Source organism: Lynx canadensis, chromosome C1 (assembly GCF_007474595.2).
Source record: "Lynx canadensis isolate LIC74 chromosome C1, mLynCan4.pri.v2, whole genome shotgun sequence".
Taxonomy (NCBI): domain Eukaryota; kingdom Metazoa; phylum Chordata; class Mammalia; order Carnivora; family Felidae; genus Lynx; species Lynx canadensis.
In genome coordinates this window covers 11,648,078-11,665,901 of record NC_044310.1, presented here as the reverse complement: position 1 = coordinate 11,665,901, position 17,824 = coordinate 11,648,078, and the positions used below count along the sequence as shown (strand labels likewise).

At 43.3% G+C, this 17,824-nt stretch overlaps 1 protein-coding gene across 1 annotated transcript in view; it reads left to right on the top strand.

Moving 5' to 3' along the window:
• Positions 1-17,824, top strand: part of FBXO42 (F-box protein 42) — a 95,669-nt gene that overhangs the window by 55,187 nt on the left and 22,658 nt on the right. Inside the window, exon 4 of the mRNA XM_030324874.2 lies at positions 8,965-9,099. Within this exon, the coding sequence (XP_030180734.1) occupies positions 8,965-9,099 (135 nt within the window). The remainder of the gene's footprint in view (positions 1-8,964; positions 9,100-17,824) is intronic.

Below are 17,824 nucleotides of genomic sequence, written 5' to 3'. Positions count from 1 at the left end.
GTTCACAGGAGGTGTCTGTTCCTTAGGACTTGGACCTCTGGGGGCACTTGGGTGGTTCAGTCGGTTAGGCATCCAACGTTGGCTCTAGTCACGATCTTGCAGTTCATGGGTTTGAGCCCCATGTCGGGCTCTGTGCTGGCAGCTCAGAGCCTGGAGCCTGTTTCAGATTCTGTGTCTCCCTCTCTCTCTGTCCCTACCCTGTTCATGCTTGCTCTCTCTCTCTCTCATAAATAAACATAAAAAAAAGAAAAAGGACTTGGACCTCTTTGTGGAGCTGCTCATGACTTGGTAGCTGGCTACCCACAGAATGAAAGAATGAATGATTGGGGGGGGGGGGGAGAGAGAGAGAAAGAGAGACACCAAGATAGAAGCTGTAGTGTCTTTTACAACCTAATCTCTGAAATGAACCTCTTTCCTGATCCATTCTATTGGTCACACAGATATTGACCAGCAGGGTAAATACCAGGCCATGAGGACCTTTGGAGGCCATCTTGGAGGCTGGCTGTCCCAAACCCTGTGTTGTATTCTCATTTCCAGAGGAGAATTCAGTACATAATTATAATTTATCATTGTCTTGGAACTGGATCTAAATAGATCAAAGGAGCAGGCCAGATTGTTGCCGTGTTCTCCGTTCTCTCCAGGAGCTGTTTTACTTTTGCTGTCGTAACCCTCCTAGGGCAGTGGGTCTCAAAGTGTGATTCCTAGGCCTCTGGGGAAGAGGGCAATCTGTGAGACCCTTTTGGGGGGTCTGTGAAGTCAGAACTGGTTTTCTTTATTTAAATGCCCCTGCCTTGAGTTTTGCACAGGCTGTAACAGTTTTACTCTGCATTGCTTTTGTACCATTAGTGCAAATGTCAACAGAGTGGAAAAGGCCATTAACAGCAACTACTGAAAAACAAAAAACGTAAACAGGGCACCTGAATGGCTCAGCCCATTGAGCGTCTCTTGATTTCAGCTCAGGTTGTGATCTCATAGTTCGTGAGATAGAGCCCCAAATTGGGCTCTGCGGTGACAGCATGGAGCCTGCTTGGGTTTCTCTGTCTCTCTCTGTGCCTCCCCCGTTCACACTGACTTGCTCTCTCTTTCAAAAAAAATTTTTTTTTAATGTTTATTTATTTTTGACAGAGAGAGACAGAGCATGAGTGGGGGAGGGGCAGAGAGAGAGGGAGACACAGAATCCGAAGCAGGCTCTGGGCTGTGAGCTGTCAGCACAGAGCCCGACGCGAGGCTGAGGCTGGAACCGTGAGATCATGACCTGAGCCGAGGTCGGATGCTCAACCGACTGAGCCACCCAGGTGCCCCACTTGCTCTCTCTTTCAAATTAAATAAATAAACATTAAAAACAGAAACGGGCCACTGTCGGTTAAGCATCTGACTTTGGCTCTGATCATGATCTCGTGGTTCGTGGGTCCAAGCTCCACGTCCAGCTCTGTGCTGCCAGTTCAGAGCCTGGATCCTGCTTCGGATTCTGTGTCTCCCTCCCCCCCCCCCCCCACTCTATCTCTCAAAAGATGAATAAATGTTAAAAAGCAAGCAAACAAACAAAAAACAAAGCCCAGGCTACTGTTACTACTACCGGTACTTCCTTCTCTTCCTCTCTCCCTTCCTTCCTCCTCCTCCTCCCCCCCCCTTTCTCTTCCTCTCCTTCTTACTACAAAAATAGTTTTTGAAAGGGACTTGAATGTTTTCAGGAATCCACACTTCAATACTTAATTCATTTAAGACTATAAATGAATCCTTGTCAAGCATATGTAATGAGGGGCACCTGGGTGGCTTAGTCACTTTAGCTCAAGTCATGATCTCATGGGTTTGTGAGTTTGAGCCCCTAGATCTAGCTCTGTGCTGACAACCCAGAGCCTGGAGCCTGGAGCCTGCTTCAGATTGTGTCTCCTCTCTCTGCCCCTCCCCCACTCATTCTCTGTCTCTGTGTCTCTGTCTCTGTCTCTCTCTCCCTCCCTCTCAAAAATAAACAAACATTAACAAAAAAAAATTTTAAAGGATATGTAATGAAATTACAGGAGAATCCATGTTAGATCCAGTATTTGTTGTTGAGGGAGGGTTAACTTCAGTTACTGACAGGTAATTGGAATGAGAGGCAGAGACAGAGTTTCTAAAGACTGTTTGAAGATGGTTTTTTGAAACAAGTATTTTTAAGAACCCTAAGTGAGGGAAATGGAGTGAGTCTGGATAAAGTAGAAACCAAGCTGGGAAGTATTCAGGGGTGAGTAATTATCACAGGACAGACAATTTAGCTTTCTAATGAGAGAAGAAAAAAAATTTTTCAATTAACTAGCTTTTGAAAGAGTATCATTACAAAATAGTGACAGTTATTTGCAGGGGACATAGAGAAGAAAAATAGAGTGAGTAATCTCACAGAAATTCAGAGGTTGGTGGATTTCAATATTTGTTTTTACCTTAAATTTTTTTTCATGTCTTCATTTAAAATCCAAGAAAAGGTGCCATAGATTTTTTTTTTTTAAGTTTTTTAATGTTTATCTATTTTTGAGAGAGAGACAGTGAGCAAGCAGGGGAAGGGCAAAGAGAGAGGAGACACAGAATCTGAAACAGGCTCCAGGCTCTGAGTCATCAGCACAGAGCCCGACACAGGGCTCAAACCCACAAACTGCAAGATCATGACCTGAGCCAAAGTCGGACGCTCAACCCACTGAGCCACCCAGGCGCCCCAAAGGTGCCATAGATTTTTTAAAAAGGTGTCTGTGTGTCTCGTTTCCTCTCTCAGCTCATCTCTCACTGTTGCCTTTCTCTCTGCATGCTGGCAGACTGAAGAGAACTGTTACACAGAAATGGGCATTTTTCAGAATAAGTTGAAAACAAGGAATTCCTTCAATGTCTTTCCTTAGCTCCTTCCTCTTCCTACTGCATGTTTCTCCCCAGAGCTCAATTTTATTTCTTTTTTCTTTTTCTTTCTTTCTCTCTCCTTTTTTTTTTTTTTTTTTAGAGACAGAGCGCAAGCAAGAGCAAGCAAGTGGGGAGAGGGGCAGGCAGGGGAGGGAAGAGAGAGAGAGAGAGAGAGAGAGAGAGAGAGGGAGAGAGAGAATCTCAAGCAGGCTCCAGGCTCAGTATGGAGCCTGACACAGAGCTCAATCCCATGACCCTGGGATCATGACCTGAGCTGAAGTCAAGAGGTGGATGCAACTGACTAAGCCACCCAGATACCCCTCAATTGTATTTCTTATTCCTGATTCACATTGAGCTGGAGATCTGCATTTCCAATTCTTTGCTCATATTGCCACAGAGATACACAGATGCTTCATATCTAGTCAGCTAAAAGTGGAATTCAGTAGTTCCTCCCAAGTTTTCCCCTCTCCATAATTTAGTTAATGGCATTATCATTCTCGCAGTTACACAAGTGTGAATTCTCGGATTTATCCTCAATTCCTCTTCTTCCTTCAGTAACAAAAGTCAGATCTTGTTGATTCTGTTCATCTCTGCAATCTCTCTCATATCTTTCCTTATTTTTCCCATTACTCACATTTATGAATGTAATGATTACATTACTCATTAGAATGATTACATTCTATCTTAACTAAATCTTTTCTAAATGATTTCATAAATAAGAAGTTCAGGTTCTCCATCTGAACCTGAACGAGACACTGTTGGCAACCATCTCTAAAGCTGGGGACAGTGCCACCTCCTAGGGCATTTGGAAATGTGTAAGGTCATTGTTCATTTGCTTGACTGGGTAGCACTGTATGCATTTAGTAGGCAGGAATGCTCGGTGTCCTGCAGTGAGTGGGCTGCTCCTCCACAAAGAGAATGGACCTGCCTAAAATAACAGGAGTCCCTGTTGGGAACCCTGTAAGTGAAGCATCAGACCAGTCTCATCACTCCTCTGCTAAAAAACCTAAGTCTTTCCACACTGATGGAGGAGTTTCCACTCCCCTTGGCTTTCGAGGCCCCAGCTTACTCTTTCAGCCTGAATCTCTCCCACATCTTCACACAGCCAGGCTCCACCCACACGAGACTCCTTGTTAGGTCTTACACTTCCCTACTTGATGGCCTTGCTTGGATGCCCTGACTTCCTTCTCCCTTCCCCTCCAGTTCCCCTTTTCGTCCCTGGACTTGTTTGCCCATTGTTAATGGACTAAAGGGTTCTATCCTCTAAAACCCATCTCAGAGATAAAGCCAAAAGCCACCTCTTCACAAGCTCCTGTCAGATTCCCTGCCATGGAGATTAAGATCTTTTTTTCCTCTGCCTATACACCCCTAAAACACTGCTCTTGCCTTTTCTTTTACTGTTTATTACCATCTGTCTGTCGCCATAATTGTCTGTGTTGGAGAGGCTGCATATGAAAGAAGAATTTTAAACTTGGGAAGTAAGTTCCTTGGCTCTTCTTTTTTTTTTTTTGAAGATTTTTTTTAATGTTCATTTTATTTTTGAGAGAGAGAGCAACTGCAAGCGGGGGAGGGGCAGAGAGAGGGAGACACAGAATCCAAAGCAGGCTCCAGGCTCTGAGCTGTCAGCACAGAGCCCAAGGAGGGACTCAAACCCACGAACCGTGAGATCATGACCTGAGCTGACGTCAGACGCTCAACCAACTGAGCCACCCAGACGCCCCCAAAAATATGTTTTTAACTGCAAAAGGATAGAGTGGTGAAGAGATCTCTTCCTCAAATGGTTGTCTGCTTGAGGACAAGCAGGTTCCAGGTGTTAGACATCCATGCACCTTTCACAACACTTGGTCCATAGTTGAAATCATTGAATTCTGTGAAATTAAGTGTAACAAAGATGTAGCAGTACAGCTTCTTTCCTGTTTAAAAGTCTGGGACAAAGAGGGGAAGGAAAATGAAGCCAGTTTTCCTAACTCTTTGGTGAGTGTGCGCGTGACCGATCATGCAAACCTTGACTAACAGAGAATGTCCTTTTCAGATTAATATAGGGATGTGTTGAGTCTCCAGCATCGTGCTTTTTGTATTTCAGTGAAGGCTGCAAATAGGGTCAGGTCATGTCACACCCATGCTAGCTGTGCTCCTGTAGTAGCTAAGCAGGCCCAAACGGGATAACCAGCCTTGCTTGTTCCATAGTTATGTAATTACAGGCATTATCAAATATGTCCTGGCTTGTAGACGTGAGACACATGACAGCATAGTCTCTCTGAGCATGGGATACATGCCTCAGGACCTTTCCCTGGAAACAAGTGTGAAACAAAAGAGAATTTAACATCTGAATGCAAAAGTTAGAGTTAAGTAAACATTTCTCAAGTGACTCTCTGAAACAACTGGAAGACCTTGCACTAGAGAGGAGTATACTACAGTACAGAAGTGTTTAGGATGCCAAAGAACTACTGGTTTGCTGTGTGTTGATATGAATATTTGACTTGTCTTCGAGTAGGGATTATCGGATATTAACTGGAAATGTATGTTTTGCAACAGTTGTTCATGGAGCAATCAAGCCATTTCAGAAAATTTGGAGAAATGTAGCAATTAGAATAAGCATTCTTTTTATTTTTTAAGTTTATTTATTTATTTTGAGAGAGACCGCGCAAGTGGGTGGGGGGGACAGAGCGAGACTGGGAGACAGAGAATCCCAAGCGGGCTCCGCACTGCCAGCGCAGAGCCCAATGTGGGGCTTGAACCCACAAAACCGTGAGATCGTGACCTGAGCCAAAACCAAGAGTCGGAGGCTTAACCGACTGAGCCACCCAGGAACCCCTAGAATAAACATTCTTAATGTTACTTAGAGTATTCATACTGTACTATGAACTGTAACTTTCGTATTGCACATTCCACTGGTCTAGATGTTTTGAAAAGAAAACTATGTGGGTGGAGAACGTTGGTAAAAGGGAAATGACTACTTGAGCACTGGTATTTGCTTAAATTCTTAATTCTTTCTAAAAGGCCCATTGAACTTGTTGAGTCTCCCCACACCCACCCAGACCAACATGTAGATGTCTTAAATAAAAATAGACAATAAACAAAAGCTTAGTAGGATGCTTAAAATATTTGAGGGTATTATTGATGGCTGTTTTCTTATTCCATTATTTTGGAGTTCTAAACATAGCTGCCCAAACTGACTCTCTTCCTCTCTAAGCTTCATTGCTGATTAACTGATAGACATTGAGAATACGGTGTGTGAAACTTGTCATTTTAGTCCTGCTAGCTTTGCACAGTTTGGCCTATGCCTTCCTCTTCCAGAAACCTTTGTTTGTTCCAAGAGAAGCAGGAGAATGCCGATTGCCTTATTTTAGTATAGGATTAAAATACATGTGGCAAGGACCTCATGGGGCCCGGCTGTTGGCTGGGTTTTCAATCCAAAATGAGAAGAAGAATGTTTGCTACCTCTTTGAAAAATAAAGGCACTGTGCTCTTTTGCTGTATGAAGGAAGCAGCTGCCAAGAGTTGATGTTTGAAAAACGGGGAGACATAAATGAGCCCTTGACTCTTAGTTATGAAATCACAGATTTGTCTTATTAAAGATTGTTATAATGGACACACATTAAGGTTTCAGAGGCCATAGGACATTGCTAACTTATTTTCCGTAAGTGTGGGTTATCAAGAAGAAAAGAATGTTCTTTTATGCCTGGTACCAGTTGGTTCCGTTCAAAATTTCAGTCAATTTGTTGGAGTAGCTAATTCAGGAAAGATATGAGAAGACCAAGATATCTGAAGCTCAGCTCCTTTAGTGGAGATTGAAATGTGACTCTAGCAATTATCCTTCTTGTTTGTCTAATATCAGCTAAACTTGATCCTTCATTATTTACAGTTCTTTTTAAAAAATGTTTATTCATTTATTTTTGAGAGAGAGACTGTGCACACACATGTGTGCAAGCAGGGGAGGGTCAGAGAGAGAAGGAGAGAGAGAGAATCCCAAGCAGGTTCCCTGCTGTCAGTGAAGAGCCTGACTCAGGGCTCAAATTCACAACCGTGAGATCACGACCTGAGCCAAAATCAAGAGTCGGATGCTTAACTGACTGAGCCACCTAGGTGCCCCTTGTTATTTGCAGTTCTTAACCAATCTGAAATATGAGCATTGGAGTTTCATAGGATTTTATTTCTTAATAGATTTTCTTGTTAGGATGTGGATTTTTTTTTTTGAGGGGGGGAGGGGCAGAGGGAGAGGAAGAGAGAGAGAGAGAGAGGGAGGGAGGGAAGGAGAGAGAGAATCCCAAGCAGGCTCCACACCCAGCCGGGAGCCTGACGCAGGGCTCCTCTCATGAACCGAACTGGGACATCATAACCTGACCCAAAATCAAGAGTCAGATGCTTAACCTACTGAGCCACGCAAGCGCCCCTGCGATGTGGATTTTAAAACACAGATTAGAAGTTATTTGCAAAGGCAAAGAAAGTTAGTGGAAAGTGTAAGATCATTTAAATCTTCATATACTGTAGTGTGTCTGTTAATTTGAAAAGTCTGCAGCTCCTTTGTTGCACAATGTCAGAGGTCAAGATGATTTGGATCTGTGCCTTCCACTGGCTGAGATCACTGGGTGTAAGCGACTAAATACACTACTGTGGTACCTCTTAACTCCTGAAGTTTTCTGACTTGGCCTTTCTAGTGCAGAGGTTCCTTAAAGGGCCTATGGGGTGGGCTGATTTAAGAAAAAAAAGGAGGGTTATTCCCAGAGCTAGTACATATCACAGAGATAATTATAGCAGTAGCATTTCTCTTTTTCTGAACTTGACTAAGTGGTGCCAGAGTTCAGAAGAGATCTTAAAAACAGAGGTGTGCTAAACTGCACTAGACCTACAAATAAGCTGACTGGTCACTGAAACCATGCACTAGTGGATTGAATCTCTGAGTTTCTTTTCACTTTCCTCTTACGTAAGGGGAACATTGAGAATTCTTTTTTTTCCCACCAGTATGCATGAAATGAATGGAAAGGAAAGTTTTGCTTGGCCCCCTTCCTGAGATCCAAGATAGTAAATGCAAGTCTGTAAGGAGTGGGGTCATCGTTTCCAAAGAATAGAGACTAAGTGAACTTTTTAGGGCAAAACAAGGTGGCAGTGCCTCTCCTCTAGACTTTAGCTGTGGTCCTTCTGGTTTTGGAGGTACAGCCCAGCCCCTCTCACAGTCCTTACCCCTTTTCTTTGGAATGGTGTCTGTCGGTGAGGAGTGTATAATCATCTGATTGAAAAGGCTCTTCTCAGAGACCTGGATGCTTTTTCAATGTTACTTCACTGGTTTTCTGTGTAGCACCCAACAGCCTGTCTTGGTGGCTTTCTGATGCACCTTGGTGGCTTTCGGCTTAACGACCTCCATGCTGTTCTCTCCGTAGCTTGGGGACCATCCTACTTCTGAGATCCCCGAGATACATTGATCTTCATGTGTGGTTACTTCATGGCATCGATTAAAATGGTTTTCTGTCATTCTCTTCATGTAAAGATGTGTTTATTAGTTTGTGCTTCAGGTTTCATTTGAAAACAAAAGCAGTAATAGGGCTGGAGGAGAGAAACAGGAGGACAGAGTGCATCCACTAGCACTGGCTCTCTCTGCCTAGCCCTAGAGGGTGAGGATGCAGATTTAGGTTAATTGTGCAGCTGTACTGAAATTTTACCCATTGAGCACCCATAATCTGAATTCCTGTGTGCTCTTGCTGGAATTATACGGTCTTATTTAATGGTGACATTGTCAATTTGCTCAGTGTTCTCAGAAATGATATTTCTATAGCTTTCCTCTGAGCTTTCTTTTACTTTATTTTTTTAAGTTTATTTATTTTTCATAATCTCCACACCCCACACTGAGCCCAGACTCACGACCCCCAGATCAAGAGTCACATGCTCTTCCAACTGTCAGCCAGGCGCCCCTTGCTGGACCTTATTTTAAAGAATAATGTGATATTAACCAGTCTGAAGACAAGAGGCTGGTTATAGAAAGTTGGTACCTGGCCACAGAGTCGCCGAATGGCTGAAATTATTGATCTTTGAAAGATAAGTGTTACAGTTAAGGTGTCAGAGGGGCTTCAGTATTGAACATCAGTTATGCTTTTATTGTTTTCTTTCTAGGTGCATGCTATTATGACGCTAATCAATCTATGTACGTGTTTGGAGGCTGTACCCAGAGCAGCTGCAATGCTGCTTTTAATGACCTCTGGAGACTTGACCTAAATAGCAAAGAGTGGATCCGACCTTTGGCTTCAGGTAAGAGCTAAAGTGCTGATGTTTGCCTTCTTACCAGGTAACTCCCTTTGCATGGACATTCTATCTGATCTGTTTTGGTGTTGGTCTCTGGTACTAGGGTCCCAGGTCAAATCTGTGTAAATGCTAAAAGCAATGTGTTTGTATAAGGTCTTTGAGTTAAAAAAAATTATACTTTATTACTAGTATTGGTGCCCTGCCAGAATTTTACTCCTGTGTGAATTCATTGGTGTGGTTTTCTCAAGTCCTCGCACTGGTGTGATGTGCCTTTTGGTATGAAGTTGAAGTAAGCAGAAACACGGCATCGTGAGAACGGTAGTTCGCTGACAGAAGCTGTTGTTCCAGGGCTGAGATCTCTGAATGTCTTTTGTTGTTGCCAGCTCAGACATTTGGGGAGTGTATGGAACATGCCTCTGCTGGTTACTCTTAACGACTCAGGAATGTGGGAAGATTCTCCAGTAGATACATTCCTGCCTAGTCCCACTATGCCAAAATTCTGGCAGAAAGAAACTACATTATTTTCTTTAAAAAATTTTTTTGTTTTAAATGTTTATTCATTTTTGAGAGACAGAGCACGAGTAGGGGAGGGACAGAGAGAGAGGGAGACACAGAATCTGAAACAGGCGCCAGGCTCTGAGCTGTCAGCACAGAGCCCGACGCGGGGCTCGAACTCACGAACCATCAGATCATGACCTGAGCCGAAGTCAGACACTTAACCAAAGGAGCCACCCAGGAGCCTGATTATTTTCTCCTTTTTGATTTAACCTTTTGGGGATTTGTTTTTGCACTCTTGAGGCAGGACAGTTTGAAAAGGCACAGCCGTGAGACCGAAGGGGCCGGTGTGCTGGAGAAATAAGAGTCCACTGAGCGTAGAGTACTCTATTAGATTTGTTGACGAGCTTTTCCCAGACGTTCATGTGGCTTTTCAAGATTGGAATTCACTCTAGGACTAAGGAGACTCAGGTTTTCTTGGGCAGATTCCTTACTCATTTAGGTCTTGATTTACTAGTTTGATAACTACATGGGAAGTGACTTGGTATAGTAGAAAGAGCCTAGGCTAAGAGTGCGGAGACCCGAGTTTCATCTCGTGCCATAATCGCCAAGTCTGCATTGTCAGTGGACAGATGACTGCATCTCTCTGGGACAGATACGGAGAGTAGTAATCGATTCGATGATTCTGTTTTCAAATGGCTAATTTATGCTTTTCTTTTTTTCTGGAATGACTGCTATGATTGTGTAAGCCAGGGGCTTAAAACCTTTTTAAGAGAAGAAACTATAATTTGCTTCCCCAAAGCTGTAAGCTCCTGTTCCTTCCCCTGCAATAGAGAAATCTAGGAAGCAGAAGCCTACTGACAACAGGTACTCACAGGTGGGGCTGGGTTTGGTACAGATGAAATTCTTTATTAAAATCATTAGAAAGAAGACCAAGTGTTAATCTTAAAAATTTTGGAAGTTAGTGCTATTTTAGGGCCCTTAGAATTGTGTGCTTTGGAGAGTTTCCTTTTCTAGCCCCCTGTCCCCTCTTGCACTGAGAGCGATACTGATTAATATTTGGAATCACAGATCTAAAATGTCCAAGATTTCTTCAGCTTCAGCATCCTGTTGCCACCGCACTTGGTGTCCAGGTCTCATTCCAGAGCAGTTTTGGCTATTCCAGTCACAAAACGCCAATACTGCCCCTTCTCTATTGTGTAACCAAGCTCTTTGCTTCTGATACTTGGGCCTGGGGGTTGATCTTCCTTCTAGAAGTGGAGCCCTGGACTGTGGGACCTTCATAGCATACTGCTACCTACTGGCTTATTTCCCTAATTTCCCTCTGTAAGGTAGATGTGGGACTTTTTTTTTTTTGTTTTTAAACCACTAAGACTCTGTTTTGAGATCCTCAAGGTAGAAGTATCAGAGAAATAACTGACTTTAAAAATACAATGGTAGACTGTTTCCTTTTGTAAAACATAGAAGCTCCTGAAGGTTCAGTTTTCTAACAAAGCGTCTCAAAGAATCTGCTTGCCACTTCACTGTAATCTACAATTAGAGCCTAGTTTTCAAGGGGGGAAGACAGTTTTTTGAAATGTCTCCTTTTTTAAACAAACAAGCACTAGTTTTTAATAAAGAAGCCTGTGAGATTCTCCTTCGGGCAGAAATCCCATGGGAAGATTGCCTGAGGACATGCTTCTGTGTGCTGTCATGAGTCCCAGCCAAAATGACTTCCTCACTGAAACATCAGTGAGTCTTTCTGAACAGCACCCCGTTGTTGATACGCCTTGGTGTGCCTGACTCACCCGTTCTGGCGCACGGAGGTGGGCAGGTTGGAAAGTGACTGAGGGGAGGGTGTCAGCTGTGGAGTCCCCTCACTTATATTTGTAAGCAGAGGGTATTTAAAGCCGTAACCTCAACAGGGTTCAGTCTTTGAAAGTGTAGCCGTGTGGAGAAGAGTAGCAGACAAGCAGTGGGGCAGTTTCATTTGGAGTGGAGAGTCTTTCTGGGGGGTGCTTCTGCATCAGGTGCCTTTTTCCTTGTTTATCGGCTGCCCCTAGACATGAGACAGGAGCCCTGCCACGTGGGGTGGTGTCCTAGCCAGCTCAGGCTGCCACAGCAAAATACCGCAGACTAGGGGCTTCAGCAACAGAACTTTATTTCTCACAGTTCTGAAGGCTAGGAGACTGAGATCAGGGTGCCGGTGAGGGTTGTCTTCTGGTCTTGGAGACAGCTGCCCTCTTGCTCTCTCCTCATCTGGCAGAGACAGAGTTCTGGTGTCTCGTCCTCTTCTTATAAGAGCACCAATCCCATTATAAAAGGCCTCAACTTTGTGACTTCATCTAAATCTCATTAATCTCCCAAAGGTCCTATTCCCAAAGGCCATCACATTGGGGTTGGGGCTTCAACATACGAATTTTGAGAGGACACAGTTCAGTCCATAACCATGGGAATTAATGCGACTTGCCTCTGAATCCCGGTTGTTAGTTCCTTTTGCAGTGATAGAAGCACTCCATCTAGAGGGAGTGTGGTGGTGACAAATGTTAGAATGAGAACTCTTCCGGCTGAGCCAGACCTACCTATAGCTAGTACTTCTCAGATGTTTCCAGTGAGGTGCCCCCTGCTTCCTTTTACAGCTGTCTTGTAGCCCCTCCCCTCATGAAGTGTATATCGTATCCTGTAATGGGGGAGAAACAAAAACAAGCAAGCAAATTATTACAAACTATGGAGAAAACAAGGAATGAGCCAGAATAAGAGGGGGAGAGCTACTTTAAACAGAAGGCAACTTTTTTTTTTTTTGCTGAGATTTGAAGGATGAAGAGTGGAAAACGCGAGGCCAGCATATGCAGAGGCCCTGGGGCAGCAAAGAATAGCACACGTAAGAGGACCCGAAAGTGGACCTTGGTGGACAGACATAGTACGCTGAGCAAGGAGCAGAGTGGCCCAGGTGGAGCTGAGATGTAAACAGGAGCTGACTCGTTCACGCTCCAGCATCTGAGAGATTTTGAGATTTTAAGCAGAGGAATATGATCCAATTTACATTTTAAAGAACACTTTTGCTGCTACTCAGGAAATGGATTGAAGAAGGCAAGAAGACAAAGCCGAGAGAACAGCTAGGAGGCCCTCACATGGTACGGGCCCTCACATTACATCCCCTCACCCGTACCATGTGAGGGGATGTAATGACTTGGACTAGAGTCCTAGGAGTAGAGGTAAAGGGAAACGGAAGAATTTGAGCTGAAATTCTTTTTTTTTTTTTTTTTTTTTTTTAAATTTTTTTTTTTCAACGTTTATTTATTTTTGGGACAGAGAGAGACAGAGCATGAACGGGGGAGGGGCAGAGAGAGAGGGAGACACAGAATCGGAAACAGGCTCCAGGCTCTGAGCCATCAGCCCAGAGCCCGACGCGGGGCTCGAACTCACGGACCGCGAGATCGTGACCTGGCTGAAGTCGGGCGCTTAACCGACTGCGCCACCCAGGCGCCCCGAGCTGAAATTCTGATAAAATCAGCAGGACTTCTTGATGGATTGGCTGTGGGAGGGTCAGAGGGCCGGTCAAGGCTGACTTATGCTTCAGTTTGACAGCTGGGTAGATAGAGGGCCCGTTCCCTAAAATGGACAATAAATATTTGGAAGAAGTTTAATTTTTTTATTTCTTTACACATTTCAGTGGTGGTATCATGTAATTAGTTGTTATGAGAGTTTGATGTTTAAAGTAGAGTGCTTGACGTCCCGTAAACGACAGCACAGTCCTTCCTTTTGTTCCGTTAATTCTACTCTCATCCTTCATTTGTTCTTGCAGCAAATACTTATGGATTTCCTACTCTGTGCCTGGCATTGTTTTAGATGCTGGGGACACATGAGTGAATAAAACAGACACAAATCCCGCTCTTGATGGAGATCAAATCCAAATGAGGGAAGACATATTTAAAATGCCAAATAACATAGTATAGTATGTTAGAAGATGGTTACTGCTACTGAAGCAAAATTATAGCATGGTAAGGAGGGTCAGGAATAGGGAGTTATAACTAGGTCGATAAGGGTAGACCTCATGGAGAAGGTAGCATTAGAACAAAGACTTGATTGGGTACAGAAGTGAACCAAATGGATAGCTAAGTAAAAGAACATTCCAAACTGAGAATGATCAGTGCAAAGGTCTGGAGGTGGGAGTGTGCTTGGGACAGTCAAGGGGTAATGAGGAATGAGAGTGAACAAAGGAGAACGTTCTAGGAAAGGGGGTTGGACAAATAATGGACGGAAATGTGTCATACACATAAGACTTTCAGGCTGTCGGGGGGACTTTTTCACATTTTTTGAGTGCAATGACTGGCCATTTAGGTTTCTGAAAAGAGTGTATAAGAAGACAAGTGTAAGAATGAGGAGACCAGCTAAGAAGTGGTAGCAATAATCTAGACAAGAAATGGTGACTTGGGTTAGGGTGTTAGCAGAAAGTTAACAACTGGATGGATTGAATGGGGCCAGTGGGATTTGCCCATGATGTGGATGTGGAGTGTGATAAGAGAGAAGAGTCAAGGGCAGTCCTAAGGATTTTTAGCCTGGGCATTTGAAGGAATAGTGTTGCCATTAACTGAGATGGGTAAGAAAGGCTGTGGGTGGCCAAGGTCGGCAAAGTTCAGGAGAGATGAGAGATTCAGTTTGAAACACATTACATTTGAAACACACATTGGGACATCCAGGCGGAGTTGTGTCTGGAGTTCCAGAGAGACCTGCACGCCTGAGACAGTTGTCTAGATAGCCATATGGGAGTGATTAGCATCATGGATTCCCTGGGTGAGATGACCAGGGAAGTGAGTGAAGATAGAAGAAGGTAAGTCTGGGACATAGCTTTGTTTGGGGATCAGGGAGAGAGGGAGAAACAGCAAAAAAACTAGAAAAGGCATATCTGTGGAGGTGGGTGGGGGAAGACAGGAGAATGAGGCATCTTAGAAGCCACCAGACTTGAGAGTGTTTCTGGGAGGGGAGGAAATAATCGGCCAGGTCCTACTCAAGGAAGAGGTCAAGTCATTTGAGGACTTAGAATTGTCCTTAGGTTGAGTGAAGAGTATTTTCAATGAGTGATAAGGACGAAAGTGTATTTGGAATGGTTTCAAGACAGTGGGAAGAGAGGAGTTGAAGACAGGAAGTATAAACAGTGCATTGCCGTTTTTGAAGAGTTTTGCTGTAAAAGAGAGCAGAGGAACCAAGCACTGAGTGGAGGGGAATGTAGATTTGAGAGGTTTGTTTTTTTAAGATGGCAGATTTTATAGCATATTCATGCTGCTGGGAATGATCTAGAGGGAAGACTTGATGTGGATAGAGAGGAAGGATTGTTAGAGCTTGTCCTCGAGGGGTAAGAAAGGGAGAGGGCTGGCCACGGACGAGAGCACTGACCATTTATCCCAAGGAGCAGGAAGGAGTATGTGATTGCAGACGCTGGCGGATGGGTAGACGTGGGAACCGGTAGAAGTTCTGATTGCTTTATCGCTTAGATAAAATAACCGAGGGGGAGCAGAGCAGGCCATTGAACATCCTGGCGGTGATTATGAATGTACGATTGTCTACATTGTAGTCTTTGCCAGGTGTTCTAGGAAGTTGAATCTTCCGCCTTCTGGAGTTGTGCTAAGGGAACACCTTAATTCTTAATCAGCCTGTGCTGATTCCCCAGCAAATGCACAGTTCTTGGGACAGGTCCTTCAAAAGACTAAACACTGTTTCTAAAATACCCTCTAGTCAGACGGAAGCTAATCGTGGCATCTGTTTAATGTATAATAACATTATAAGTCATGGCCTTTTTTGGTTACTTTAAATCAAAGAAGAGATGTTCAAGTACACATTTTTGCACTTAAAATTGGAGTGTTCTGGTTTTCAGAACTTCAAGATTAGCCCACACCCATTTACAAAAGGGGAACAAATTTCAGTTTTAGAATTTTCCACAGGTAGGAGAGTTGATAAATGTTAGATAAGGATTTAAGACTCAACTTGTCTTCTCTGTTAACGAGTCCTAGAGCACAGTTGATTTTCCCACTACATTCTCCCTGTAGAATCTTCTTGTCCAATACATTTTTTTGCTTTTCAGTTTCTACCCTATCAATCACACATGAAATTCCAAGTGATGGCTTATGGCTCAGACCCTTTGTTTTAGAAAACACTCAGGGACAGAGATACACAACCAGGCTACGCTTGCCACTCCGGAGCCACTTGCCTCTGAACTTAATCCTTGATCACTTCTGTATTCGTTGGGCCTCAGTTTCTTCTCTGTGAAAGAGGTAGAGACAAGATCACTGTTCCTAAAAGTCACAGGTTGCCAAAAGTCACTTTTGTCCAAGTAACCTGGGAAGAAGCTTACTAAAAAAAATAGATTCCTCTGCCTCATACCAGCCTCACCTAATCTCAAGAGGTTGGGAATAGAGTGGTGGATCTCCATTTTTAAAAAAGAGAAAATATCCCTAGCTAAATTTGGAAATCCTGGATCCCTCCAAAATCTTTTGGCTTTTCTTACTGCACAATCTGTGACTTCACTTTGTTATCGCGGTCTGTTAGGTGAGTGTGTAATGCTCAAAGCTAGACTCCTAAACTGTTGTTAAGGAAGAAGGATGACTGCTCGGTGTTCTCTTAACTGCTTCTTGGTAGAAACAGCTACCTTTTACTCTGATTAGTCAGGAGTGGCCTGCTGTCTGAGGAAATGTGTATGGATGACACCCTTGAAAGCGTTTTAGGGGTGGGGTGTTGGTTGTCTCAGATTCTTCAAACAAACTATCTAACCTTCAAACCAACCCAGTTAGGTTGGCACTGCTATTATCCCCATTTTACAGATGAGGAAACTGAAGCTCAGAAAATCACCTAGTAATTTACCTAAGATCACACAGCCAATAAATGATGGAGCAGTGATTGAAACCCAAGATTTTGTCTCTAAAGTCTGTGTTCTTTCTCCTCTGCCATGCTGTGAGTAGTTTTATTTTTCTATAATTTCTTTCACGTTTTAAAAAACTTTTCAAGTAGACTAATAGAACAGAGTTCCCATATGCCCCACACCTGGTTTTCCCTATTGTTAACAGCTTGCATTAGTGTAGTATATTTATGACAATTAATGAGCCAGTACTGATACATTATTATTAACTAAAGTCTGTACTTTATTCTTTTTTTTTGAGAGAGAGAGAGAGAGAGAGACAGACAGACAGACAGAGTGTGAGCAGGGGAGGGGCAGAGAGAAAGGGAGGCAGAATTTGAAGCAGGCTCCAGGCTCTGAGCTGTCAGCACAGAGCCTGACACGGGGCTTGAACCCACGGACTGTGAGATCATGATCTGACCTGAAGTCAGACGCCCAACCGACTGAGCCACCCAGGCTCCCCAGTTCTTTTTCTTTTGTTTGTTTAATACCTTTTTTCTGTTCCAAGATCCCATCCAAGATACATTACATTTAGTCTTTGTGTCTCCTTAGATTCCTCTTGGCTGTGATAGTTTCTCAGACTTCCCTAGTTTGATGATCTTGACAGTTTTGAGAAGTACTGTCAGGTATTTTGTGGACTGTCCTTCGTTTTGAGTTTGTCTGATGTTTCTCTTATGGTTAGATTAGAGTTACAGGTTTTGGGGAGGAACACCACAGTGGTAAAATGTCCTTATCACATCCTGTTGAGGGTACATACTATGAACGTGATTTTTTTACCATTGATCTTAACCTTGATCACCTGGCTGAGATAGTGTTTATTAGATTTCTCTACTATAAAAAAAAAAATATTTTTTTTTTGCCCTTCCTTTAAAATTCTTTTTCCTAGTTTGCTTTTCTTTCTTTTCCTGTGATTCCCTTTATTTGTAGTTGCCCTTGGTCCTTGATATTCTATTGAATTTGGGGGGAAAACTAAGCGCTCTGGCCGTTATGTCTGTCATCAGAGTCAGAAAAGGATAATGAGCAGAAGGGTATATGTCATTTGAGGAAACCTTTTCACAGCTTAGAGAATTTTCAAGTATCAATATGATTTGCCTTTTCAAATTTCTTTTGGCGGGGAGCAGAATGCTGAAGACATCTTTTTTTTTTGACCTAACACATCAAGATTTTTCCAGCCGTGCAGAGTCAAAAGCTTTATTGGAAATAATTTTGTTTTCATTAAGACTGTTTCCTAAACAAATAATCACATCTTCCAAAATCACTGAGTAATCTAGCAGAAAAGCTAGTTTACTTTTGGAGTTGGGCAAGAAAAAGAAAGAATGTTGGTCATATCAGATGTCTGTGGGAAGGCCAGAATATCCTTAAAGCTGG